Source organism: Sus scrofa, chromosome 13 (genome assembly GCF_054392235.1).
Source record: "Sus scrofa isolate SSC_HxYL_T2T_F1_AM1 chromosome 13, Sscrofa_HxYL_maternal_Yorkshire_Landrace_v2.0, whole genome shotgun sequence".
Taxonomy (NCBI): Eukaryota; Metazoa; Chordata; class Mammalia; order Artiodactyla; family Suidae; genus Sus; species Sus scrofa.
The window spans coordinates 15,124,127-15,151,743 of NC_139395.1; the positions used below are offsets into that span (position 1 = coordinate 15,124,127).

The 27,617-nt window shown below is 41.7% G+C and overlaps 1 protein-coding gene across 5 annotated transcripts in view; it reads left to right on the plus strand.

Moving 5' to 3' along the window:
* Positions 1–27,617, plus strand: part of CPNE4 (copine 4) — a 595,221-nt gene that overhangs the window by 15,288 nt on the left and 552,316 nt on the right. Inside the window, exon 1 of one of the 5 annotated variants that reach the window (XM_084989036.1) lies at positions 1,680–1,733. The exons of 3 other annotated variants lie outside the window; for them this stretch is intronic. Coding sequence is in view for 1 of the 2 variants with exons in the window: in XM_084989035.1 (XP_084845161.1) it covers positions 4,277–4,299 (23 nt within the window). In the remaining variant the exon portion in view is untranslated. Of the gene's footprint in view, positions 1–1,679; positions 1,734–4,148; positions 4,300–27,617 lie in introns of those variants that run through there. One more of the 5 variants, XM_084989035.1, reaches the window with a different exon arrangement.

Sequence of the window (27,617 nt, forward strand, 5' to 3'; positions counted from 1 at the left end):
GCTGGGGAAGACCAGACCTGCTCCCTGACCCTCTGTCTGCCCTGTCAACACATAGTCAGTCTCAGGTCTAGCTTAGCTTAGATTTGCCTCTGACAGCAAAGCATAGCATGATGGGAATCTGCCTGACCTCATGGGGACACTGTCTTCTCTAAGATGGGGAGAAGAAATAACATTCAGTTAGGGAGGTGTGGTGTTTGGTTACTTAGATGGAAACTCTGTTCCCCTTTGCTTGTGATGGGCAGGACAGCTCTCTTTATGATTCCCATTCATTCCCTATGTTTTATGAGTGGTTATAAGTTCACTAAGCAGCTTGTTCTGTGATTCTTCCTTTATATATCTATGTATTTTAATGTCTGTGAATCTGGGGAGGTGTGAGGTAAAATAAGATCTAATTAAGGCCAATCCAAGATCTGCAGGCCAAATTGGTCGGTGTCAAATCAAGATCCACTAAGGCAGGGGTCAGCCAAATACAGCCCAGGGGCCAAATTCTGCATGCAGACTCTTGTAAATCAAGCTTTGTTGGAACCCAGTCACACCTGATGCTGCCTGTGCTTCTCTTAGATGACAGTGTCAGAGCCGAGTGGTTATGACAGCAGGCCCACAAGCCTGCTGACTTGCTGTTTGCAGAAATAGTTTGCCAACTCCTGCACTTGGGGGTGTATTTCTATTTGGCCGTCTCCAGATAAGAAACATATACAGACTTCAAAAAAAATCTAAGGGAGTATTATTCTGAAATAAGGGCTCTGGGCCAAATTTATATATAAATGATAGAATTTTGTGGCTCTGCCTTGTGAAGATGTTGTATGCAGTAGGCGCATGTGGGCTGAATGATTGTGTATTTCCAGATGAGTGATTTGTGTCTGAGTTCCATTTCCCCATTTATAAAATCAAAGTATCTGATGTGATTTCTGAGGCTCCTTCTTGCATGACTATTCTGCATAATGTTAGAGAGAAGGGAGGTGAGCCTTGGTAACCTTGCACCTCAGTCTTCCAAAGTGACAGACAGCCACAGCTTCTTGAGCCACTGTCAGTCATAGTTGTTTTGCATCAGCTGGAGTTATTAGGCATAGCCAAAAGGTATGACCGTCCACTGCCATTGTGCATTGAGTGTCTTACATGGAGAGAAACAGAAGGGTTAAAGGGTTGAGAGCATCCAAATATGCTTAATACCTGTTCTGAGTTGCTTCCTGGAGCTGGGCTTGAGGAGTGTGTTTGTTGTTTATGTTTGGCAGCTTGTGGTGTGATCTTGAGCATGTTCCAGATGTGCCTGAGGTCCCCAAGTCACAGTACAGGGTTCTGGTAGCAGTGGGCAGATGATGTGGTGGGGGATGGAGCAGAAGAGAGATGATGGCAATTACTGTCCTCCACTATGGGAGAAATGTGAGCTGTGCCGTCGGGAGGAAGGTTCATGCTCCGTAGTGTGATTTAATAGCTGACGGCTGATTCAAAGCTTATGCTGAGCCTCCCTTTAGGACTTGGAGTTCCCACGGTCCCCTTTCCTGAGGAGATAGCCAGGGTTTCCATCTGCTTAGCTCAGCTCCACAGATACGACCATGGGCTTATCATTTATTCATTCATTCATTTGGGAGGGTGAAACGCTGCCTCTGCTGAGATGTAAGCAGAGCCTCAGCCTCTGCATCCGCATCCCAGGCTGCACCTGGGTTTTCCTTTCAGGAATTCCAGGCTCCAGAGTACTGGCGTTCAGCTGAGCAGCCCTCCTGCCTCCCAATCAGGTGAGTGACTTCTTGTAGCACGTTGGAAGGCTGAGGCCAAGCAGGATGTGAGCTGAGGATGGGGGCCCTGCTCACTGGCTCTGGCTTCAACTCACAGGACCCAGACCACGCAGTCCCCTTTGGGAAGAGAAGGGTAGAAAGGATGGGACCGGGATGGAGCCGAGGAGCAATCATGCTGTGTTCTGACTCTCGTACCTTTAAGCTCCACAGCTAGAAGGCGTGCTGCATTGACAGATTGACTGGCCCTGCTGGAGGAGCATAATATGTCCCTTTCTAGGATTTTAGTTTCTGAAACTCCTAATTCTTAGAACTTCTGAAGCCTTAGTCTTAGGGCTAGAGGCAGAGGGGTTGCTTTTTTCTCTGAAGTATGGCTAGTGTGTTGCAGTTCAGTAAAGTGCTTCATTATGTCAAGTGAGAGTGTTAGAATATGTTTTCCTGGACTGTAAGTTTTATATTGGTTGCCTCTATTGTTTTTTAAAGTAAGTGAACAAGTCATGTGTATCTGACTGTAAATCTTCCTTATTCCTTTATATGTGTATCTTCATTGGGCCCATGAATGTATACTTACTTTTATTCATCTCATTTGTTTTCCAGATGTATCATGTTACAGATTCATGCAATTCCATGCCTGTTATTTTAAATCAAATGTCTTTTTAAGATTTAAGTCCTTCATCTAAAACAACAGCTGTCTGAGTGTTACGGCTACTCACTACCTAGGGCTTAGAAGATTTCCTGTAGCATCAAGGCAGATTCTTATAGTAGAAGTTACTTTCAGTAAGAGATGGCACCCTTTCTGCAGCTTGGAAATGAAGATGCTAATACGTGGCTTCACAGAATTGGACATAATGTAAAACTGTAACTCACTTTCTTGCTTGCTTTATTTATAAATGTTGATCCTAGCAGTGAGAACCTCAGAGCTTTTTCTTTTTCTTTTTTTTTTTAATTTCACAACTCCTAAGGAATGTGCAAAAGGAAAGGTAATAAAGGACAGTCTTTTCAAGATAAAACATGATTCATAAAGGTGACAGCCATGCCATATGTGAGCAGTGATTAACAGCTGCAGAGTCTGCTAAAGGCTTTTTAAAATTAAAGTGATAACGGTAGATATTCCTATTATGTTGTGTTTCGGTGCTTGTTCAAGTGCATTGCCCTGGTTTCTAGATTTGGTTTTATTCTGTAACCATTGAATCACTGTTCATGCCCCAGCATTGCTGTGTTAGGGTTTACTTAACTATTTCACATAGCTCCCTGGTTTATTCTTCCAATGATATTTTAAGCTTCAAGACAATGGTGTGGTGTGTTAAAACCATATCCTCCTCTTATTTCTGGAGAGTGCAGTTGGGTGGACAGAAGGCAGAATATTTCCAAGGCTTGCTCATTGGGAAGTGGCTTACTTTAATGTAGAGAAAGGATGACAGTGGGCCTGCGCTTCATGAAGTGTCACACATCTCAGTGGCCTTCCGCTGACATCTCCAGCAAATCCGCTACAGGCCTGGTGGGGACAGACAGATGACAGACAGGCCCAAAGACTGATTTGCCACTGAACTGAGGGGTAGAAGGGGAAGAAAATGCCTATTTTAAAATTTACTTGTCATCTTAGCAAAATTGGTTAATTCTAGGAAATGTATCTTCATGAAATTCAGTTGTCTTTGGCAAGATGACCAACCCATCTTTCCCCTGACCAAACAAGATGTAGTTCCCTTGTAGAACCTCCTGAAAGCTATGGATTCTTTCACCTGAAGAGTGAACACACCCATTTGTATGTAGAGTCCCGCATTCAATTTCAGCAGTTTATGGACTTCTCGGAGGCAGAGACCTTCTCCTTTCCCATCAAGAACCCTTATGTTGTCTCTTCAATGGGTGTGTTTTCCATGGCAAGTTTCTTAAAAAAATATGTGCATTAAACTCATGACAGTGTAACATTTCTGTTAGAAGAAAGGGGAACAGTAGAACTGGGGATATTTTGTTACCGTAAAGAGCTGCATATTGTGTTGTTTGGAATTGAGTGCCTGGGTCCTTGGGGGTGCATAGAGGAGGGGGTGCAGGAGGGGCCAGGGCAGTGCCTTGGGGTGTTGTTAAGAAGGCATGGCTGCGACAGTGTTTGTCCTCAGAGCCACTCTCTGTCCCCCACTCTCTGGAACCTAGGAGCCCTGATTCCCTAATGCACTGCCCAGGAAGCTGGTGGGCTGAGTGTCATGTGATGCCTTGGCACAAATAAGAGGAGAAGGCCTCCCGCTGTGCTCCCAGTGGAGGGCCAGTAGTGCCCAGGCTTTTTCCCAGACGTCCTCCAGAGATCTGAGCCCTGGGCTGTGAGACACAGAGATCCGAGCCCTGGGCTGTGAGACACTAGGGGGCCGGCTTCCCTAGACCGGGGCACTGGACTCTTAGGAGATGGTGGGTGCTGACCAGTGAAACATATTGGCCTTGTGCAGTGGTTCCTGCACATCTTTATGCAGGTGCATAAGGCAGCCTGGAAATAGGTGCTGGGTACACTGTAAGGTCCCAAGAGATATTTTGGAAATAAAAAGGGAACAAGTATCAACATGGAAGGCACAGAAGGCCAAGGGTAAGACTTTTCTTCCATCCCTTTCTTTCCCCCTTTTCCCACTCTTCCTTCTCCTTCCTCCTGCCCCTTTGTCCATCTTTCTTTCTATCCTTCCATACTTCTCTCCTCCTTCCTTCCCTTTCTCCCTCCATCCTTCCCTCTTTTTCTTTCCCTTCCTCATTTCCTTCCCTTTGTCAGTTCCTCTAGTCTTTTCTTCTTTTCTTTACCTCCTTCCTTCCGTTCAGTAGATGTGTTCAGGTGTCTGCTGGGTGCTCTTGGTTTTTGCTTTGCATGAAATTTTGGTGCCATTTCTGTCACAACACATCCACCCTTGTGGGAAAATTTTTGTGTTGTTTTACCTTCCCCCACTCCTTCCTTCCTTCATCAATTACTATATATTGATTATGGACTACACTTCTTTCCTTCATCAATTACTATATATATGATTTTGGACTACACTTTTGAGAAGAGAGATTAAAATCAAATTTAGGAATTGAGATGTGCGTATGTGAAAAGCCGAATAATAGTGTAATAATTACTCAGTGTCATGAAAGAAGGTGAGATGCCAGAAGACAGCATGAGCATTACTGGTAGACAAGTGAAACAAGACATATTCTGCTTTAGAGAAGGGAGCAATTTTTGTGGGGTGGATGGGTTTGGAAAAGTCTTACGGAGAAAGAGCATAAACTGGGGTTCCAAATAGGATTTCCATATTTGGAAGGGAGAAATTCAGTCCAGGAAAGGGGAATGATGTGAGTAAAAGCTTAGGGCTGTTGGTCTTTTTCTTTTGTTGCCTACATTTTCCGAGGGACAGTAAGTTCCAGGGGACCTTTCCCTATTCCAGGGCTCCATTGGCTCCCCTTCCTCTCCTGGGTACAGGCCACTTCCTCTCCAGTTCTGTATCTTTCCCCACATTTTAAATTCAGCTGTTGATGGGTTCAAGGAAAGCACCCAGTTTCTCTCGGTCCCTGCTGTGATCAGCAGACTGGTCACTTTCTGCTGCATGTAAAGAGCTCCTTGGAGGGGCCATCTCAACTGAAGAGATGCTGTTGAAACATTTTTCCCAGCTCGGTGGCTGAAGTTTCAACCATAATTTTTGTCAGTTCTGAGTGATCTGGAGCACTGCTTTTCGGGCTCATAGTTTGACATGCTAGAGAGTCCCAAGGGCCTGAAATAAAGACTTTTGGAATTTATGCTGTGGCTGGTCCAGGAAACACCCCCATTTCTCTTGCACATTGTTTGTATGTTTAGCCATTGTTTGTGGATATTTTCATAGTAGATGCGTGTTGTAAGCTGAAGCCAATCTATGTTATTTGGTTTTGGCATCCTCAGTGCATGAGGAATTAGTTGCTTTCCAGATGCCTGGTGAGTCGTGACCCTAGCCGGTGTCTGGATCTTTCCTGGTAGTGACTTAAGTGAAATCTGACTGATACACTGTGGTGACATCCAGGCTGTGGAAATGGAAGATTCTAAGTTTATTCCCTCTGAGGCTGGCATTCTTTGTGATTGTTTCATTGGATCCTTCCTTTCCAAGACTAGGGAGATATAGGGTGGCGCGGGTTCCCCTAAGCTTGTGGCCTTTTGATGTTTGACCTTAAGTAAAATAAATAATTCCTTTACCAAATACTTGATGATGGCTCTTAGAATAGAGATATTCTCATTGGTATGGTACAACTGACTATTGAAAAGTTCACATTCTAGTGTTGCAGTCATTGTATATGTCGTGTGTGTGTGTGTGTGTGTGTGTGTGTGTCTTTGTCTGTGTGTGTGCAGAACAAAGAATTCCTTTTTCTTCCTTCCCTGGTGATTCTCAGGGTCTGTTTGATCTTTCCTTCCCTTCCTTCATCAGGTGAAATCCGGTTAAAAGGGTTGCCTTAGAGCAGAAAGGAAGCAGGAAGATGGTAGGAAATGTAAACCTCACTGAAAGCTGTTCTAGAATGGTATTGTTAAAAGACAATTTTCTAAGTTTTAATTCAACTTCTTTCCCAATCTTTTAAAAAAAGGATACCTAGGTACAGAGATGTGAAATGATTTGGGCCAAAGTAATGCAACAGATTAAAGATAATCTAGGATCTGAGTACAGGTTCTCTGACTTTTGGAAATAATTACTTGTACAGAATCTTCGCACCCTGTTATCAAAATATGTTATACAAAGAAAGAAATGTTAGATGTTTGATCAGAGAATAAATGAAACAACTTTGTTCCATGTTTCATTAGGAGTGATTTAATGTAATTTTAAAGAAACATTTCAAATGGAGGGTAAAATATATTTCAAGAATAAAGATATCTTTTACAAAGATACATAGTGTCTATTTGAAAGTATTCTTGGTTAAAAAAAAAAAAAAAAAAAAAAAGCAATCAGACATTTTTGCTCATGACATTCTCCTAACACGATATAATGACTTTGGAGGTGTAGAATTCTAAGCTAGTTAAAAGCTGTCCAATTGCTCAAAAACTATTAAATAACTTTGTTAAAGGCTGAAGCCAAGTACACAATATATGCAATGACAGTAGAAACATTGTAAGTCAACTATACTTCAGTAAAATTGAAAAAGACAATAGAAGTGCAATCTGCCTTATATTCCATGTGGTGCACTCAAAATTTTAATTGGACTACATTTCTTGCTCCCAAATGCCAGTGTTAGACCAGAAAAAGATGAACGTAACTCCTGAAAAGAAAACATTTTAAGAAAAAACATGAATAAAAAGGAAAGAAAAATCAAAATAATTAGGATGTTGAGGAAGGAAAAACCCAGTGATCTAAAACCTATCATTTCTAGCCACAGCCTGCTAGTGCCTCTTCCTTTTCCTCCTCCTTAGCTGCCCCTTGTCCTTACCCATCACTGAGAAATTCCAAATCCCTGTCCCTAGAGTCAGGATCTTGGGAAGATGTGGAGGGACTACCCAGGGACCATTTTCTCTACCCAGTCCCCTTTGGGAAGGCTCTAGTGTGTGTGTGTCGGGGGGTGTTCAGAGAGAGCTTTGTTCCCAGTGGTAGGCACATTTCCAGCTCCTCCCAGCTTGAGGCAGTTGAAGAACAGCCTTTTTTTTTTTTTTTTTTTTTTTTTTTTTTTTTTTTAATGAGCTGCAGAAATGCCTTCTTACAGCTCCTCTAGTAGCAGCCACCCTCTTAGATCCTGGCTCCTGGTGCAGAGCCATCAAGATGTCCCATTGTCCCCACCCAGGGGAGTGCACAGAGTGAGCTCACTGGCAATTATGCACAGTTTGGCTTACCTTCAGCCCAAAACTCCTTCTTTGCTCCTGACCTCCCAGAGTCACTGCTGTCATCCATCCCACACATTGTGCTGATCACCTGTAGAGTTGCATTATTAGAAGCACTGCAAATAGTTAAGAAGTTAAGAGCACTGGCTCTGGACTGGAATACCTGGGTTCAAATCTGGATTCTGTACTTGTAGCTGCATAATTTTGAGCAAGTTACTCAGTCTCTTTGTGTCCCAGTTCCATTATTTGTCAATACGGAATAATAATGATAATGCCTCCCAAGGCATGAGTTGGGAGGTTATTAAATGAGAAGGTCATTAAAGCTCTTTGATAGTGCCTGGGATGGAGTAATTGTTCCTTAGATGTTAGCGGTGATTAATACTTAACCTGTAGGGATACTGGGTGAGGGTTTAATAGTGCCTTCCCTGCCCTGAAGGGATTATGCTATAATCTGGGAAACTGAACATTTTTCAGTCATGAAGAAAGAAGTTGGTCTTGAGGTCTTGTCCTTCTAGCAGAAAATTAATTGCTACATCAGGATGGATTGTCATCCTTCCCCTCACTGTCTAACATGGATGGAGCAGAGCCTTCTTGTTTCCCAAGAGCCCTCTAGACATGTTAGTTTGTTCCAGATCTTAGGCTTCTGGGAAGTCCTGTCTGGGTCTCATTCACTCTTTAAAACAAAACATAACAAAATAAAACAAACAAAAAAACTCTTGGTGTCAAGGCATAACTGTGTGTAATTGCCTAAATAAATAGAATAGACAGAATTCTTTAATATGCTCCTATTCTTGAGGCCACCTTTTTGGTTTTGTCCCTCTGGTATTCTCCGAAAACGTAGAGGAGAGACCAGTCTTATTTGCATAATCTTATATGAATTTATCAATCTCATGATGCCCAGATGAAGGTATCTCTTAGAATAAAGCCTCTCTGCTCTAGGATAATCCCTTCTCTTATTGCCTGATGCCAATCTTCTCAGTTTAATCCTCTTCCCAACTCAGTGACCATAAAGGGTAGAATGGGAGGAAGAATTTTGTACCATTTGCCATCTTGGCTACTAAGTTCTGTTTGTCTGGGAGCATCACCGCTTGGTGGCTTTCACGGCTTGTGTCAGTGACCTGGGGCTCAGATTCTGCCCCTTTCATGTCCAGCACCACCTTGAGCAGAGGCTGGCAGACTGGCCAAGGATCCCAATCTAGCCTGCAACATGTCTTTATAAATAAAGCTTTATTGGGATGTAGCCACAGCCATAATTGACATATTGCATATGGCTGCTTTTGTGCTACAAAAGCAGAGTTGAGTAGTATTTGTGAGGGACAGAGCCTAGAAGGGTGTCCTGTCCAGTCCATTATTAGAAAAGTCTGCTGATCTTTGACCTAAAGATGGGATGTAGAGAAAGGAGGAGTCCTCCCAAGACCACATAGGGAGGCAGAGGTTGCAGGTGTTGTACACGAAGGGAAAATCAGGACAAAAAAGGATGAGAGGAGAATAAGCAAGTTGTCTGCAGAACAAGAGGGACGGAGTGGTAGCTGAACTGTTTTAATACAGGTTCCTGCTGTGCCTAAGCTGCAGTGTGTAACAATTTATCTAATCCCAGTAGAAGTTGCCCCTAATCATGTGCCATGTTTTTTGCATCACAAAAGTCATAGAAGATACTCCAGTGAAGGGAAATGTAATGGACTGCGTGAAACCATTCCCCGTCTTCCCTCTGCTCTGCCATGATGACTGGTTACAATTTCAAAACAAAATCATCCTTTGGGGTTTGACCTTACATTTCTGTGTTGACTCTGAACTGGGTAATGAGGTTTCCCCTTTTCAGCTTTCCTCACTCTTTTGAAAGTGCTGAGTTTTTCTGGGCTACCAGCTATGAAACCCATACCACTCCAGGTGTCTGCTTGTTTCCCCTTTCTGTCGTTAATGGGGCCAAAGGAAGATGGAATGTGAAATCTAGGCTTGTCAACCAATGGATCTTGGTTTGCAAGGACAGCAAAGAGTCCAGGAGCCGTGCCTTTTCTGTCTATAACTGACTCCATCTCTACTAAGAGGTCATCAGTCTGATCTCAGCTCTGTTGACAGCCCCCTCCCAGAGCTTTTGCATAGGATGGTCTGTTGGCCTGAGATCTCGGCTGCTTGCTGGCTGTTCACCCTGACCCAGAACTGCCTCCATCCAATACATGTCATTTCTAACTTATACAGAGGGGCCCTGTGGGGTGGCAGTGGTCCTGTGTCTTCCTCTCTCTGAGCTTCCATCTCACCTGCTTGGGTAAACTGAGCTTGGTGGCTTCCCAGGAATCTCTTACTTAGCTCTTTGATTTGAAGGCATTTTGAGGCTGTCTGCATGGCTGGCTGAGCAGCTCCCTACGTGCGCTGTGGTGCTTCCCTGCCCAGAGGGCCTTTGAAGCCAGCAGGGTAACCTGTGTGCCAGGAAATCCATGGGCTTGGGAAAAGGAGGGCTCCTGGGTTGCTCTGAGGACAGGGCTCTGGAGCCTAGAGGTAACAGTGTTGAAGCAGATATCAGCTGTGAGAGGCCAGGGAGGGCAGGCATCAGACCAAAGGCAAGTGTTGCCAAGTCTGGCCTGATTTTCTTAGCATTGGAGCCGTGGCGAGAAGCCAAAGCCCCTCTGGCTCCACGCATGCCCAAGTGTCTTCTCTCCCTGACCCGCCTATCGCTGGGCTTAAGCTTGGCCTTTGACAGTAAAGACCTGGACACCAGAGTGATCAGATGCCTGAGCTGAGCAAAGGGAGAGTCACAGGGAGGACAAGGAGGTACCTTTGGGTGTGGGTACACAGAGGTGAGGCTCCCTAGGGCATGGACCCGCTAGGAAAGAGGCACCTTCTGAGCTTCCTTGAAATCCTGTCAAACCCAGACTCCAGTTCCCATAGGTTGCTAAAGTGCATTTCTCTTAAAAGCCATGTTTTGTTCTGTTTTGCCCCCACTTTGTCGGCCTTGATAATCAGCACTCAGTTATTTGTAGCTGAGTGTGGACAAGGTGCTAAATGCTTTCTTATCATCTCATGTAACTTAAACCTCACAAGGTTAGCTGTGGCCAATTCTGTCTACATTTGGCAGAAGAGAAAACGGAGGCTCACTGAAATTAGATCACCTGCCCAAGGCCACAGCGCTAGAAGGTTCTTCTGCAATATTCAAACCCAGACCTTACACACCAAATGGTGCTGCTTGTTTTTGGCTATGCCCATGCCACATGGAAGCTCCCTGGCCAGGAATTGAACCTGCACCACAGTAGTGACCCACGCTGCAGCAGTGACAATGCTGGATCCTTAACCACTAGGCCACCGGGAAACCCCCCAGACGGTACTGCTTTTATGTTTTTTATTTTTGGCTGTACCCATGTTGTGTCTAAGTTCCTAGGCCAGGGATCAATCCTGAGCCACAGTAGAGACCTGAGCCACAGCAGTGACAATACTGAGTCCTTAACCCATTGCACTGCGAGAGAACTCCAATGCTCCAATGCTCCAACTGCTCCAATGCTATGTTCCAATCACTATCCACTCTGCCTTGAATGTGGCTAATATAATTGATGAAGTTTCAGGGCAGGGGGAGCGTTCTTACCTGTGCAGAGTTAACACAAACCAGGATTTCTCAGCTTTGGCACCACTGGCATTGGGGTTGAGTTTTGACAATTCTTTTTTGGATGGATGGTCCTGTGCATGTCAGATGCTGCTAAACATCTAGTAGGTAATTTTCATTTACCCACTAGGAGCCAGTAGTATTCTCCTCTCCACCTAATTGTGATAAGCCAGAATATCTCTAGACTTGGCTATATATCTCTTGGGAGACAAATTGACCTTGATTGCATGAGAATCACTAACACGAACTAGTGTTAATTTGCCAATAAAGAAAAACATTTTTGTATATATCATTTCTTTATGGTCTACTTTTTTTCTTTTGTGTCAAAGTTCTGTTATTAATGGCTTGAATCTTCTTCCTGCTTGTCGGGCAGACTGGGTACTCTTTACCTTGCTGGCATCTTCCACACATCCCAGACACCTTCTCTTTGAGCCTGGAGCCTCCTGAGGGAGGTATTGAGAGTCAACCAGCTATGAAAACAATATGTTCTTCTTGTGCTAAGTGCCTCTGCTCAGGCAGTAAAATGCTTCAGTGGTTTGAGCGTATGGCATCAACATGGCCTGTGAAAATTATGCCGGGCATCTAACAAGCATGGAGGGAAGGAAACAAACTGTGTGAGCTCTGGAAGCATTTGGATGGGGCCTCCCCATCACCACTAGGAGCAGCAGGGAGAGGGCTTCTCAGGGATATTGACTCCACACAGGCCAAGGCTTTGCAGGGAAATGCACCATTGCCTTGAAGCCATTTTGTTGTACTCCTTTAATTAAACACCCTGCACACCTTGACATCGGCCACAGAGAAATGCCTGGAGCAGCCCTTTGGCCCAGGGCCAGCCCTCACCTCTAGTTCCAGGCAGACATCCTGCTCAGCCATGTGGTCTATTAGGTAAGGAGTTTGGGTGGCTCAGTAGGGACCCACTGCCTCTTCCCACATGGCCTCCTTAGGCCGGGCACCCTTGGAGAGCTCTAGGCCATTAAACAGCCTGGGGTGTTGGTCTCAGAGCCTGGGGTCAGAGCTGCTCAGATGCCCAGTTTTATATTCCCAGATGCGAAAGATTAGAGAGGTCAGAGACTTGTGTGCCAGAAAGTGATGACTGTGAATTTTCATAACCATGCTTCCTCCTCCATCATCATGCATCCATGATGGGTGATGTTATCATGGGACCTGACAGTGGGTTTTAAAATAGTCTCTCTTTTTCTTTAAAGAACATAAAGTTTTGGAAATAAATAAAATCATAAAGAAAAAAATCTTTGGGAGTTTAGTCTTACAGGGTTTGTGGGCATTATGGGCATATCCTGAACAGCAGCTGACGATGGGGGCGCACACGTCCTATATCTTCATGCGCCTCTGGATATGTACACACATGCACACACATACACACACTCTCTTGTCTCCATGTGAAGGATGAAGGGCTCAAAGCCAGATGAGCCTGTTTCAGATTAGGCCCTTCCTGCATGTATGGCATGGCTGAGTTATTTATGATCGCCAAGCCTATTTCCTTATTCTTAAGATAGGAATAGTAGTCCTGACGTCCACGGCATTGTCGTGAAGATTAGAGATAACAGATTGGATGTCACAAAACATAGAAGGCACTTGATAAATGATGTTGTTATCACAATATCTTGTGAATCACTCTAAAAAAGATACTAAGTCTGGGACAGAGCTGATTTTCTTAGATTACTCTCTAATAATTAGGCTATTAGATCTCATACTTCCTCCGTTTCACTCTTGGGGCTGGATGTGGATGTTTTTCATTTTGAAATACTCTCTCTTAATCCTCCTCCAGTAATCCAATAATAATCTTTCAGGGATTTGAATTATCTTTACGTAACACCTCCAAGGGCTCCAGTTTTTCATTCTGTCCCACAAACGTGTGCCAGACACAGATCTAAGGGCTGAGGATCTGGCAATGAAAGTGGAAAAAGCCTCTTCTCACTGATGGTCCACGTGCCAGGCGTGCCCCAGCCCTTGGAAAGATGTGCCATTTTTGTCAGAGATACCCACTCTGAACAGACTTCACATCACACTGTGTTTTGGATACTTTGGGGAATAGCTCATGGTGATGAAAAGAAACACAGAAATGCGGCAGTATGGTGGATGTGTTGGGTAACTGACACTTGAGCAAATGACAGACAGAATGCAAAATTGTGATAGGTGTCATGGAAAACTAAGAATTAATTTAGAATAAATTTATAGATGAATAATTCATTTAAGCTTATTGAGGGAATTTGGCACTGCAGTGCCTGGAACATAGTATATGAATGTTGAATGGATGAAGTTGTTGAATGAAGGAATATTCTGCCATGTACAGTTGTACAGGTTTCACACTGCACTCAAGGCATGCCATTCACAGTGTGGCAGTGGTGTTCGGCATGTGTGCTTGTGGGTAGTGGCTCTCCAGAAACTTCACAGGTAACCTCATTCTGTCCTCCCAACACCCCCATTTAAGTGGTGTTTCCTCCATTTTGCAGATATGGACTTGGGGATTCGGTGAGGTTGTACTTGCCCAGATTCATAGAGTGAGTCAAGTGGGGGTACTCGCAATTGGAATGCAGACCCCTCTGATTCCAGGGTTTCCTCTTGGAGGATAGGAGATAACAGTTGCTTTAAATGGAAGTTGATAGTTTGGGTCTTGTCTTTTCTTTGAACCAAATGCTTAGACCTCTGGGGTCAAAAGGAGAAGTGGGAATTCCTGTTGTGGCTCAGAGGGTTAAGAGCCTGACATGGTGTCCATGAGGATGCGGGTTCAGTCCCTGGTCTTGCTCAGTGGGTTAAGGATCTGGCATTTGTGCAAGCTGTGATGTAGGTCGAGGATGTGGCTCTGGTCTCGTGTTGCTATGGCTGTGGCATAGGCCAGCAGCTGCAACTCTGATTCAGACCGTAACCCGGGAACTTCCTATGCTACAGGTATGGCAGTTAAAAAAAAAAAAAAAAACAAAAAAAACCCCAAATTAAAAAAAACTGAAAAAGAAGTGGAGATACTGAAGTGATTGCTTCCCCAGATTTGGGGCTCATTGAGAACCTTTGCCCCATTTTCTTCCCCCAATCACATCACATTTTTCGATTTTCCTCCTCCTCTTCTCAAGAGAAGCTTGAATTCAAGATGCCAAAAAAACCCTTCTGGAAGAGGTAGTGAATATACCATATATATTAACAAAATGAGTAACAAGTAAAAGGTACTAGTTCTGGGCCAGATGAGTGATTGGCTGTTATTGTCATGTACCCTAAGCTTCTTGGCCAGAAGACTACATCAAGCTCAGACGTGCTGTTTCTTTTATAGCTGAGTTTAATCTCTCTCCATTCCCGAGTCGGCATAGACTGGATAATGTAATGCCGCATTGGTATCATGTCACCAGTGAACTAACAGGGCCTTCCCCCACTGCCCCGCTGAAATATTGGCGTTCGTGCACCTTTGTAACCCTAGAAATCTATAGGAGGAGATGTGGGCTGACTGCTCCTCATTGTTAGTTGCTCTTAAAGGCAGTTTGTTTCTCAGTCAACTTTTTCATATAACAGCTCAACCCAAAGAACTACAAAAGGTGAAAGAAAACCTTTTGTCAAGTTAAATAGAATTGTGGATAACAGTGAATACAATTTTAAAGTTTCAGGAAACAGGATTATGAGTTGTATGGCTCTGAAAGGGAAATGGAGTCTCCCAGCTTTGGAAACATCCTGCTTCTTAGGATACACATTTCTCTGAATTCCAGAGCCTGTAGGATTCTTAGAGATAATCTACTTACAGTTGTAAACAGGCTTTACATCTTTTGTTCTGGTTATCTTTCTTAAAGAAAGAAGGGGAAGTATGAGGAGAAGAATTATATTTCTGAGTCATGTACTTGATTTCCTTAATTCCTTCCAAGAATCCTGAAAACAAGATATTATTATCTCAATTTTATCATTGATGAAACTGAGGTCTTCAGAAGTCCCTCAGCCCAGGACATATGTTTAAACTTTTCATCTCTGGACTGTCTGCTGTGTGAGGCCCATGCTTTTTATATGATAATGTATATTTTGACACACAGGGAGAAACTACTTTTTTTTAAATTGAAGAAGGGACGATTCTGTGATAAATAATATGCCCTACAGATAAATGAAAACTAACAATAATAGGTATTTAATGAGTAATTACTGTGTTAGGTGTTGTGTTAGGTGTTACATTCTCTTAGTGCTCTGCTGAGAAGGTGCTGTCTTATCCCCACTTGACAGATAATAGAGCTGAGGCTCAGAGGCCATCTCTGTACTCATGGCTTTATTCTCTGGTAGACCTTAAACTTCTAGAAGGCAGGGACTATCCCTAATCAACTTCTTCATTCCTCGAAGCCTCTGCAAAGTTGTTTCCTGTAGCAGGTGCCTTCCATACATTTGAATGTCAGAGAATGTAACTGACCTTGAAGTCTGCCCCCTCTAATCTGATCACACATTCTGACCTACCCCATTTTTTAGGGATACAGCTGGGGAAAAGGAGGTGTGAGCAGAATGTTACCTTCCTTCTGTGAAGCATAGTGGCCTACAGCTCTCATGCATGTCTGATAGGAATTGAACATTCATTCTTTTTTTTTTTTTTTTTTTGATTGTAGTATTCAGGATAATATAGGTTGTGCTAACTTGACAAATAACCCCAGTGGCTTAGTGTATCTAAGCCACTCTCTAAGGCTCCTGCCACCCCATCATCGATGGAGCAGGAAGTGCCTTGACCTTTAGCTCTTCCATTTCAACACAAGACCTTTTCATGGTCACTACACCAGGGAAGCTGGATGCTGGGACTGTCCTGCCCTGCTCATTGAAGAGACATAGCATCCTGGTCACATCCTACCAGCTGAAGTAATCATATGACCCCAGACTGCAAAGGTGGAGAAGAGCAATTCTCCCATGTGCAAAAGAGGAAACTTAGATGTAATTGAGCTCAAAGACTCTAGTCAAGTTGTTCTAGTCCTTTGTTTTATTTCTTCTATTGAGTTATAGAAAACGTTAAAGGTAACAGTTATAATACTATGATATTTCTTCAGAATACTCTCATGGATTTGCACTTCCATTTGACAAGGGATACTAATTTCAGTTCCATGTGTTTAACCCAGTGACTCATGTCCAACTCTGGCTATTTTAAGTTTCTGTATGTTGGTTATACTAGTATCTTCAGTTTTTTAAAGGATAATATATTTCTTCTAAACCATCAAGAATGTTTTAGCTCAGGAAATTGTTCAGTTTTCTTGGTGCTATTGCAAAGGATGGCCTAACTGGAATTCTTAGGTTTTTTTTGTTTTGTTTTTAACGTCAGTATAAAAATATTTTCCAACAGATCATTAAAATCCCTCACAAAACAATGTTACATGAACCTAATAAAATATAAAACTATGTGTATTATGATTCCAAATTTCTCTGTCTAACTCTCTGGTAATTTCTACCTGTGTCACTCTGTCTCTCTTCACACACACAGACACACTCCATATTGCAAATCAGTACATCCAGATATTGACAGCTATAATCATTGATGCTAATGATTACTTTTATTTTCTTCTCTATACTTCTTTGAATTTTACAAAAATTTTTAAACCCAAATATTTTTTAGAAAATAAAAGTAATTTGTTTTGCTTAGATTTGTTATAATCTAAGTAAAAAATAATTTTATGTATAGGTATAAATATAGAATGAATACACTTTCCTGGTGACCTAGCAGTTAAAGTCTCGGCTTTGTCACCTCTGTGGTTCAGGTTTGATTATTAGCCCAGGAACTTCTCTATGCGTGGACACAGCCTATATATATATATATACATATATGTATATATATATATATAGAATGGATATTTAGAAGTGCTTATGTATTCCTTGTAATTCTGTCTCACAGAACAGAAGTAAATGGTGATCATCACAAATTATTTCCTTGTTCTGTTTCTTTCTTGAAGTTATTTAGAACTTGGAGAAAATGTTGAGAAAAGGGTACAGAGAGCAGCAAGAGAGAGGAGTGCCATTCAGAGATGAGGGACCATCATTTCCATTATGAAATCCAGTTTAATTAGGGTCAGCCAGTCCCTGAATCTCTATCCCCTTCTGCTCTTCTAGGGTAGTTAATTTGGTATTTTATGATGAATGTTACCTTGTAATTAAAATGCCGGTGTTGGCGAGTTTTAGCATCTCAGGGTCTATGGCCCCTAGCTGTCAGCAGCCTTATTTTTTAATCAGAACCTGTGTGGTAATCATTATTCAAGTAACTTTTTACTTTCCAAGATCCCAATACATTTGAATGGAGAAGAGAGCCATTAGTTGAATTTTAATTGAATGACTTGCCTCTCAGGAAATGTGGTCAAAAGATGGCATTAGGATGGTTTGTACAAGGCTGGGATAATGCACATGCTGAGGTCTCGTGCCCACTCACTTTATCACCCTGGTATTGAGCACTCAGGGTGGGCAGAAGATCTCCCACTGGGAGCAGGAGGTGAGATGGCTTCCCTCAGAAGTAGGAGAGAAAGGGAGCCCATGACTGTCAAGGTCGTCATAATCCCTGCTGTCCGAGTCCTGAGAGGAGGGAGGTCTGAGCTCCATTGGCCTGCTCCCTGGGAACAAATGATCTTGGCAAGGTGCTGGGGTCAGCAGAGTTGGAGCTGACTGCTGATGAGGTCTTTGTGAAGAGGTTAATCAGACTGGCAGCTCAAAGCCTTCCAGCCAGAGATAGTCATTACAGCTAGACTGCAAAGTTGGTCTCTGATGCATGCTCCTCTCTCCTGTCCTCCCTTACTTATCCCCATAGCTGTATAGAGTCCCTCAAGTGGCACCTAGGGTGTCATCTGTGTGGCCTCTAGCTACGTGGCCTTACAGTGTGCATGTCCCCTCACAGTGGCCCGTGCTGGGAAGATCAGCAGGGCATGTCAGTGATAAGTTCTCTTCAAAACCCGAGAGTTCACTCATCGAACTCAGGGGTTCAGATCACCTGGGGGTGTAGATAAAATGCAGAATCTGTCTGCATAGATCTGGAGGGGTGCCTGAGTTTCTGTATTTCAGAAGTTTTCAGGTGATGCTGAGACTGTTAATTGCAGGACCACACTTTGAATTATGCAGATTTAATTGATAGCTGTTTTCTTCACTGGGGTCGTCAGCTTATCAGGAGAGTATTGTCAAAGCTTGGCTTTTTGATACATTCCTCTATTTAAATTTTTATCTATTGTCAAGAATGATTATTATTATTATTATTTTCTTTTTAGGGCCATACCTGTGGCATAAGGAAGTTCCTGGGCTAGTGGTCAAATTGGGGCTGCAGCTGCCAGCCTACACCACAGCCACAGCAATGCTGGCTCTGAACTACATCTGTGACCTACACTGCAGCTTGCAACAATGTCAGAGCCTTAACCCACTGAGTGAGGCGAGAGATCGAACCTGCATCCTCACTGACACTATGTTGGGTTCCTAACCCTCTGAGCCACAATGGGAACTCCATAGGGATGATTATTTTAATAGAGTCTTCGATATACAGATAACTCTTAAAGGGATCGTTCATGATTGAGTTTTTCTTTTCTTTTCTTTTCTTTTCTTTTCTTTTCTTTCCCTCCCTCCCTCCCTTCCTTCCTTCCTCCCTCCCTTCCTTCCTCTTTCTTTCTTTCTTTCTTTCTTTCTTTCTTTCTTTCTTTCTTTCTTTCTTTCTTTCTTTCTTTCTTTCTTTCTTTCTTTCTTGCTTTCTTTCAAGTTGCAAATGGGCCCCATGGACTTGCTTTCTGCTGGCTTCTCACCTAAACCCTGCATCCCTAATTTCCTATTTTATTTGTTTATTTTTAAAAGGTTTTTATTTTTTCCATCATTGCTGGTTTACAGTGTTTTGTCAATTTTCTACTGTATAGCAAGATGACCCAGTCATACATATATACATTCTTTTTTCTCCCATTATCATGCTCCGTCGTAAGTGACCAGACATAGCTCTCAGTACTACACAGCAGGATCTCATTGCTTATCCATTCCTAAGGCAATAGCTTGCATCCATTAACCCCAAATTCCCAGTCCATCCCACTCCCTCCCCCTTAGCAACCACAAGTTTGTTCTCCAAGTCCATGATTTTCTTTTCTGTGGAAAGGTTCATTTGTGCCATGTATCAGATTCCAGATATAAATGATAATCATATGGTATTTGTCTTTCTAACTTCCCTTAGTATGAGAGTCTTTAGTTCCATTCATAATTTCCTATTTTAAAAGCTTCTGGAGGACAAGTGTGCTTAATGCAGACAGGTGTTTAATAAAGACTTTCTTGTCATAGTCCAAATATTTAAATATAATCTAACTTGGCAAAAAAAAAATAAATAAAAAGAATAAAAAGGCTTAGGCAATTGAGTTAAATGTTGAAAAAAAAAAAATGAAGCATTTTCTCTGGAACATCATACCTTGTCTTCCTGCTTAAATCAGAGTTCAGCTCCTGACAGGACTCCATGAATGTGACAAGTCAGCTTCCCATTAATGAGTGCTTTGGTCCCTGTCACTCACCTTTTCTTCCTGAGTCCCTCTGAGGCTTTCTGGTGAGGCATGGGTTTAATTTAATATCCCCATCTCTGCAGCTTTGGTCTTTGGCCCTTTCAGATTGTTCTGAATGCCAGGTATGCTGTTGAAATGACAATTGGGGCAAATGAGGGAAGTCGAGAAAGCAACTCTGGGAGGCTGTTGCCATGGGGCCGTGGGTGCTAGAGGTGACGATGAAATTGTCAGTCTAATGGGTTTTATTAGCTGGTACCGCCTTGTCTGCAGTGATACTATTCTTCAGAAAGGAGCCCAGGACTCACTGGGAGCAATGTAACTTGGCTAAGGAAAATAAAAGTATTTGGAAAGGAACGCACATGGGAAAAAAATTCTGTTCAGCAGTGGCTGACCTAGGAAAGTTAGAAAAATGAATATGGTTGCCTTGTGGGTGATCGAGTTAATGTCCAATGATTTCTTTTACTGGACAGTCCTTAAATGACCTCTGTGACTTGGAGGGACTCAGTGGCATGACCTGGACATGGGTTTTGGCCTCAACATAGCAGTCCAGTCTCTGGATGTTCTTATTTGTGGAGTACACAGAAGGAGGAAGGCCTAAGCCCGCCTTCCCTCCGCTTCATCCAGGTGTGGCGCTGTTGCTAGGAATCATTGCTTTTTATGTCTGCTCTCTGTATGGATGGACTTTTCTCTAAATGCTGAGAATTATAGGGCACCAGGTATTTCTTATAGTTTTCAGGCCAGCAGGCTTGGAGATTCTGTTTGTAACAGTTGCTCCATGTTATTCAGTACCCAACACGTAGCAAATGCACACTATCCACGTGAGGGCAGAAGAGATGGTCACAGTTCCTTGGTTGATAAGAGATTCTTAAGAAAATGCCACTCTGATAGGGCCTATTAAATATTAAAGATATAGGATAGAATCAGATAATTGGGTAATAGGTTAAATAAATTGTCAAACATGAAACTTTTTTGCAACAAAATAAAATTTCTTTGAGTTGAATATAAGAACACACTGACATCAGTGATAGATATTTTCCTTTATTATATAAAATATTTTAAAAGTCTATGTTTTATGAAAAATAATAGCTATTATGAAATTTTAAATTTCTATTTGCTGTCCGTAACCTCAATGGATAGGAAGTAGATTTTTGTAGAATGGGGTGAAGACAATAATACCAATTTTATTGTTAATTGTATAGCTGGACTTTTCAGCAAAAATAATCTGCATTTGATTTTAGTCTTATTTATTCTGTTTTTACTGTTACATTTAAAACCACTTAGATTTATATTTAAGTAGCATCAACATCAGTTCACATCTATGTTACCGACTATGAATATTCTATTAACTGTATGTAAATTCTTTCTGTCTGAATATGTAACCAACTCTTTTATAAATATTTTTATACCATGCCTACAAGGATGAATAAGAATTAGAAACATTTCATGTGTATTGGAAAGATAGCTATTCAACTCTAATTCTTTATCTAAATATACATTATTTAATAACAAAGGTTGGGTATTGTATTCACTATTACAAATTGTGTTAAGAACCAAATTATATGTAAATAAAGTAAAATCCTGTGATCACACTCATGATAGTAAATACTGTGAATTTAGATTTAAAGTAATAATTGGCTCCCCAATTCTGATAACTATAAGCAGGCTAGCTGTGTAGCCATGTCTGAATCATTTAATTAAAGGCACAATAATACCATCCTACATTTAAAAAAAAAAAAAAAGAAAATGCTGCTCTGGAAAATATCTTCTTTCCTGTCTTGTCATATGAAGGCTGCTGTTAAATCAGTTCCTTCGACATGTTCAAAACCTGGATAAAAAAATGTGTCAGAGTTGGAAGCATAGTGAAGCATCTGCCCTTAAGCATCCAGGGGGAGGTTGCTGGTAGGAAATGGAAAACACACTGTAAGCTGCCACGTGAACAGATTGGTTCATTAACCTGGGGTTTAATAGTGCTAAAATGTATTTCTCCAAATTTAGTTTCTGGTAGTCATTTTGTTTTGGGGGGTTAAAGTGAAGGGGGAAGCACTTACCTTACAGGGTAATTAGTATACACAGTGGGTTGGCAACTGGGCATGGCTTTCTTGTCCTGCTCATGGATTGTTACCCAGGATGCCTAGGCCATAGCAGTAGGAAAGCTTTGAAATTCAAGGGAAGTAAAAGCATTTTATGCTCTTGGGGTTCTAGAGTGGTGGAGAGGGACAAGAGAGAAAAATTCCTGGTTCTTCCTTTCTCAGTCTAGCTGACCTCATACTACTAGGGTCAAAGAACTGGACCTGTCCATCCTGTGAATTAAGAAGATCCTTGTGTCTTCCAGTACTCCATGAAAGAAATGGACAACAGTGGGGACACTGGGGGAGAATCTTCTCAGTATCAGCTTCCTTGTTCATATTGGCTGCTGGCGTGCATGTGTCTTGAGTACTATTATCAGCAGAGTGTGAAAGAGGCGAGAGGTTATGGTTGAGGTTGCGCAGAGCTTCCAAACCAATGCTACCCTCTCAGCCCTGGTCCTACACATTGCCCAATGAAGAATTTGCTTCTGTGGAGACCAAACTCAAACATCCCCTCTCCACTGTGCTGTCACTGTTTCCTCCTCTCTCAGGAGCAAATGGCTGCATGTATTAAGTCCTTGCCTGGTGCTCACCTTGAACCAGACCATGTCTGGTGAACTCCTGAGTTTGAGGGAATAGTAAACTGATAGCATCAGGACAATATAGAGCAGCCTGATGAGGGATGAGGGGAATCTTATGTGGGCTCCTCTTTCTAAAGTAGCATAACCATGAAAGACCTGGCAGTCATCAATGTACTTTTTTAAAAATCATGCTGTTATTATTCTAAGGAGGTGCTAGCTATTCTAAAATGTAGTATTTTTCGTAGTAGAGTTTTTATGTAATATGAATAATCATCCTACATTATATCCTTTAGAAACTTGGACTTTGGTATGTTTAATTGTACTTTTAACACTTTGAGGAAAGGGTTTCTGGGAAAGTGGCAGCCCAGTGGTGTATCCTTTATATCAGTCCCTCTTGACTCCAAATTATTCTGCTTCTGCTGGGCCAAGTTCAGGTGGGATTGACACTGGAGGTATAATTGAAGCTAATTCTCCTGAGACTTGAGGATAAGAGAATAAGCTGAGGACTTTATTCTCTTGTGGGCCAGATAGGTTTTAGGAAATACAGAGGCTGAGAGGCTCAGGGCAAAGAGTGGTTAGAGATGGGCCTAAGAGAGATGAAAGGACTCCTTCAGGAAAGAGGCCAGGTGTGGCCTTTGATGATAGGCCTGATCGATTTTCCTGGACCCGGAGTAACTGCTGAGGAGTTAAGCGGATGAGACAGGATTCTCAAATCCCAGAGTCTAGGAGACACCAGATCTTGTAACTCAGGAGGTCTGTCTGCAGAAGCTTCCTGAGAGAGAAGGAATAGAAGGATGGAAGTTTGCTGACCAGTGCTTCACTGGCCCCCAGTGACTACTGCACTTACCACTGCTTGCAAGTTTCCTTCCACCTAGGATAATGCCTGTTTGATTGCTGGAAGGTGGGAAGAGTATTTTGATTATAAGTCATGATTAGGCAGAAGAAAATAGTGCAGCCATAGGAGGATGGCCCAACAATGCCTAGGACAGATGTTGCCTAGTGAAATTGAGCTAGTAGAGATGCAAGCTGAACAATATCACTGATCATAACAAAAGTGTTTAGGTTGATTTTCTTATCACATAAAAATTTTATTGGGACTTTAAAATTATTTTTTAATTAAAATATAATAATTCAGCTGAAAGACTAATTTCTATTAAGAACTAAAAGAGTGACTTGGAAGATGAAAAAATATTTCAAAGTAGAAAGTAAAGATACACAAAAATGAAAATGAGGGAGCAAAAGACCCAGAGGATAGTCTGAGATCCTCACTGGGCATTCCAGAAGGTCCACAAAAGAACAGGTGGAAGAGAGGCAGTTATTTTAAAAAAAATAGTAAAAGAAAATTTCTTTACTTTGACTCTCTCTTTCTGCCTTACTTTACTTAGTATGAGAGTCTCTAGTTGCATCCATGTTGCTGCAAATGGAATTATTTTGTTCTTTGTTAAGGCTGAGTAGTATTCCATTGTGTATATATACACCACATATTTGGAATCTAATATATGGCACAAATTAACCAATCTACAGAAAAGAAACAAACTCATGGACTTGAAAAACAGACTTGTGGTTGCCAAGGGGGATGGGGAGGGGGAGAGAGTGGAATGGACTGGGAGTTTGGGATTAGTAGATGCAAACTGTTGCATTTGGAGTGGATAAGCAATGAGATCCTGCTGTATAGCACAGGGAACTATATCTCATCCCTTGTGATGGAACATGATGGAGGATAATGTGAAACAAGAATGTAGATTATATATACATATATACATACACACACACATATACATATATATGTATGACTGGGTCACTTTGCCGTACAGCAGAAATTGACAAAACATTGCAAATCAACTATAATATAAAAAAATAGAAATCTTAAAAAAATAGTAAAAGAAAATTTCTTTACTTTGAGAGAAAACTTGAGTCTACAAATTATAGGAATGCACTGAGTTCTGAGCAAGATTAATTGTTTAAAGAAGACACAAATCTGGATTTGCAAAATATGAATATCACTATCAAAAGCTTCCAAACAGCCAGAAGTTACTGGCAAGTTCAGACTAACATCAGGCTACGGTTGCAACTCTAGAAGCTAGAACATGGTAGAAATAACATGTATGGAAAATCTCGGTTTTTGTATCTGATGTTGAACTGTCTGAAAAGAAATGATTCCTAGCTTGAGACTCTGTGACATAGAAGTGCTAACTGGTTTATGGAAACAGAACTTAGAAGACTAGTGGGCACTCCTTCTGATACTTTCGTTACAGAAAAAGCCTTTTGATTGCATTTTCTCCAAACCTTACCATTCCTTTCTGGGAAATTCCTTCCCAGTATCATAGAAAACAGTTCTTGAAAGTAGAAATATTTGAGAATACCGGATTGAAAATGACTCTTCTATACCATCTGGTTTCACCTACTATTTTGCAGAGACAAGAAACTAAGGAATACCAAGTAAGTTAACCAAGGCTTCATAGGGAACGAGTGGGAAAGTCAGGGCCAGAACATAGGTCTTGTTTCCAGGGTATCACTCCTTTCCTAGTTCAGCAGAGGAAGTCCTTTACTTCTGTGACCTACTGTATATCCTCCCATACTTTTCTTTCTTAAATAACCTTGCATGGGTTTCTGTTTTCTGAAGGTCCCAAACTGATGAAAAGCCTAGCTGTTCTCCCAGTTTCAATAATGATATATACTTATGTGATTACACAATTGATATTTCTTTCTTTCTTTCTTTCTTTTTTTAATGATTTATTTATTTATTTATTTATTTAGTCTTTTTGCCAATTCTTGGGCTGCTCCCGCGGCACATGGAGGTTCCCAGTCTAGGGGTCGAATCGGAGCTGTAGCTGCCAGCCTACACCAGAGCCACAGCAACACCGGATCCGAGCCGCGTCTGTGACCTACACCACAGCTCACAGCAACGCCGGATCGTTAACCCATTGAGCAAGGCAAGGGATCGAACCCGCAACCTCATGGTTCCTAGTCGGATTTGTTAACCACTGCGCCACGACCGGAACTCTTTTTTTTTTTTAAGGGCCACACCTGCAGTATATGGAGGTTCCCAGGCTAGTAGTAGAATTGGAGCTGTAGCCACTGGCCTCCACCACAGACACAGCATTGCTAGATCTGAGCCCCGTCTGCAATCTCCCTGTGTTCTCATGGATACTAGTCAGATTTGTTTCCGCTGAGCCATGATGGGACCTCCTCAATTGGTATTTCTCCTTTCCTCTGCTTTCAGTATCTGAAATTCACCCCCCCCCCAAATGGTTATCTCTGTAGGACTTACTCATTTTTCAGATTCAACAGGCAAATCAAGATACAATGTCTTTTGCAAAATGGCTGTTTTCTTAATGTTCATACTTCTGTCACTGATGCCACTATTTAACTCCAGAAATTCAAATTGCTTTTCATGAAACACATTCTCTTCTCATTCTCAGAAACTTCTTCCTTTCTGTACTCCTTGCAGGACCATGTATGTTATGACCTTGGCCTGGCGTTCAAGTTCCTGTCAGATCTCACCAATTTATTGTCATTAATCTAATTTAAAATTTTTATTGTAGTTAATTTATAGTGTTCTATCAATTTCTTCTGTACAGCAAAATAACATGCTTTTATGTATATATAAAATATATATATATATAAACACACACACACATTCTTTTTTTCACATTATCCTCCATCATGTTCCATCAAAAATGATCAGATTTAGTTCCTTGGGCTATGCAGCCGAATTTCATTTCTTATCCAATCCAAATGCAATAGTTTGCATCTACTAACTCCCAACTCCCAGTCCATCCCACTCCCTCCCCCTCCCGCTTGGCAACCACAGTCTGTTCTCCAAATCCATGGATTTGTTTCTTTTCTGTAGATAGGTTCATTTGTGCCATATATTAGATTCCAGATAAGTGATATCATATGCTGTTTGTCTTTCTCCTTCTCACCTACTTCACTTAGTATGAGAGTCTCTAGTTCCATCCATGTTGCTGCAAATGGCATTATTTTGTTCTTTATTATGGCTGAGTAGTATTCCATTGTGTATATAAACCACATCTTCTTAATCCATTCATCTGTCCTTGGACATTTAGTTTTTTTCCATGTCTTGGCTATTGTGAATAGTGCTGCAATGAACATAGGGTACATGTATCTTTTTCAGTGAATTCTTTGTCTGGATATATGCCCAGGAGGGGGATTGCTGGGTCATGTGGTAGTTCTATATTTAATTTTATGAGGTGCCTCCATTACTGTTTTTCATAGTGGTTGTACCAATTTACATTCCCACCAACAGTGTAGGAGGGTGCCCTTTTCTCCACACCCTCTCCAGCATTTGTTATTTATAGACTTATTATTGATGGCCATTCTGACCAGTGTGAGGTAGTTTTGATTTGCATTTCTCTAATAGTTAGCGATGTTCAGCATTTTTTTCCTGTGCCTGTTGGCCATCCATATGTCTTCTTTGAAGAAATGGTCTATTTAGGGTGGTTGGTTTTTTTTACTGTTGAGTTGTGTGAGATATTTGTGTATTTTGCAGATTAAGCCCTTGTCGGTTGCATCGTTTGAAACTATTTTCTCCTTTTCCATCAGTTGTCTTTTTTTTTTTTTTTTAATGGTTTCCTTTGCTGTGCAAAAGCTTATAAGTTTGATTAGGTCTCTTTGGTTTATTTTTGTTTTTATTTCTATTGCTTTGGGAAACCTAAGAAAACATTTGTATGGTTTATGTCAGAGAATGTTTTGCCTATGTTCTCTTCTAGAAGTTTTATGGTGTCTTGTCTTATATTTAAGTCTTTAAGCCATTTTGAGTTTACTTTTGTGTATGGCATGAGGATGTATTCTAGTTTCAGTGATTTACATGCAGCTGTCCAGTTTCCCCAGCACACTTACTGAAAAGACTGTCTTTTTCCCGTTTTGTATTCTTGCCAACTTTGTCAAAGATTAATTGACCATAGGTGTCTGGGTTTATTTTTGGATTCTCTATTCTGTGCCATTGGTCTGTATGTCTGTTTTGGTACCAGTACCACACTGTCTTGATTACCATAGCTTTGTAATATTGCCTGAAGTCTGGGAGAGTTACACCTCCTGCTTGGTTTTTGTTCCTCAGAATTGCTTTGGCAATCCTGGGTCTTTTGTGATTCCATACACATTTTTGGATTGTTTGTTCTAATTATGTGGAAAATATTATGGGTAATTTGATTGCATTGTATCTATAGATTGCTTTGGGTAGTATGGCCATTTTAATGATATTAATTCTTCCAACTGGAGTTTCCATCATGGCTCAGTGTTTAAGGAAGCTGACTAGTAACCATGAGGTTGTGGGTTTGATCCCTGACCTTGCTCAATGGGTTAAGGATCTGCTGTTTCCATGAGCTGTGGTGTAGGTCACAGACGTGGCTCGGATTCCAAGTTGTTGTGGCTGTAGCATAGTCTGGCAGCTACAGCTCTGATTGGACCCGTAGCC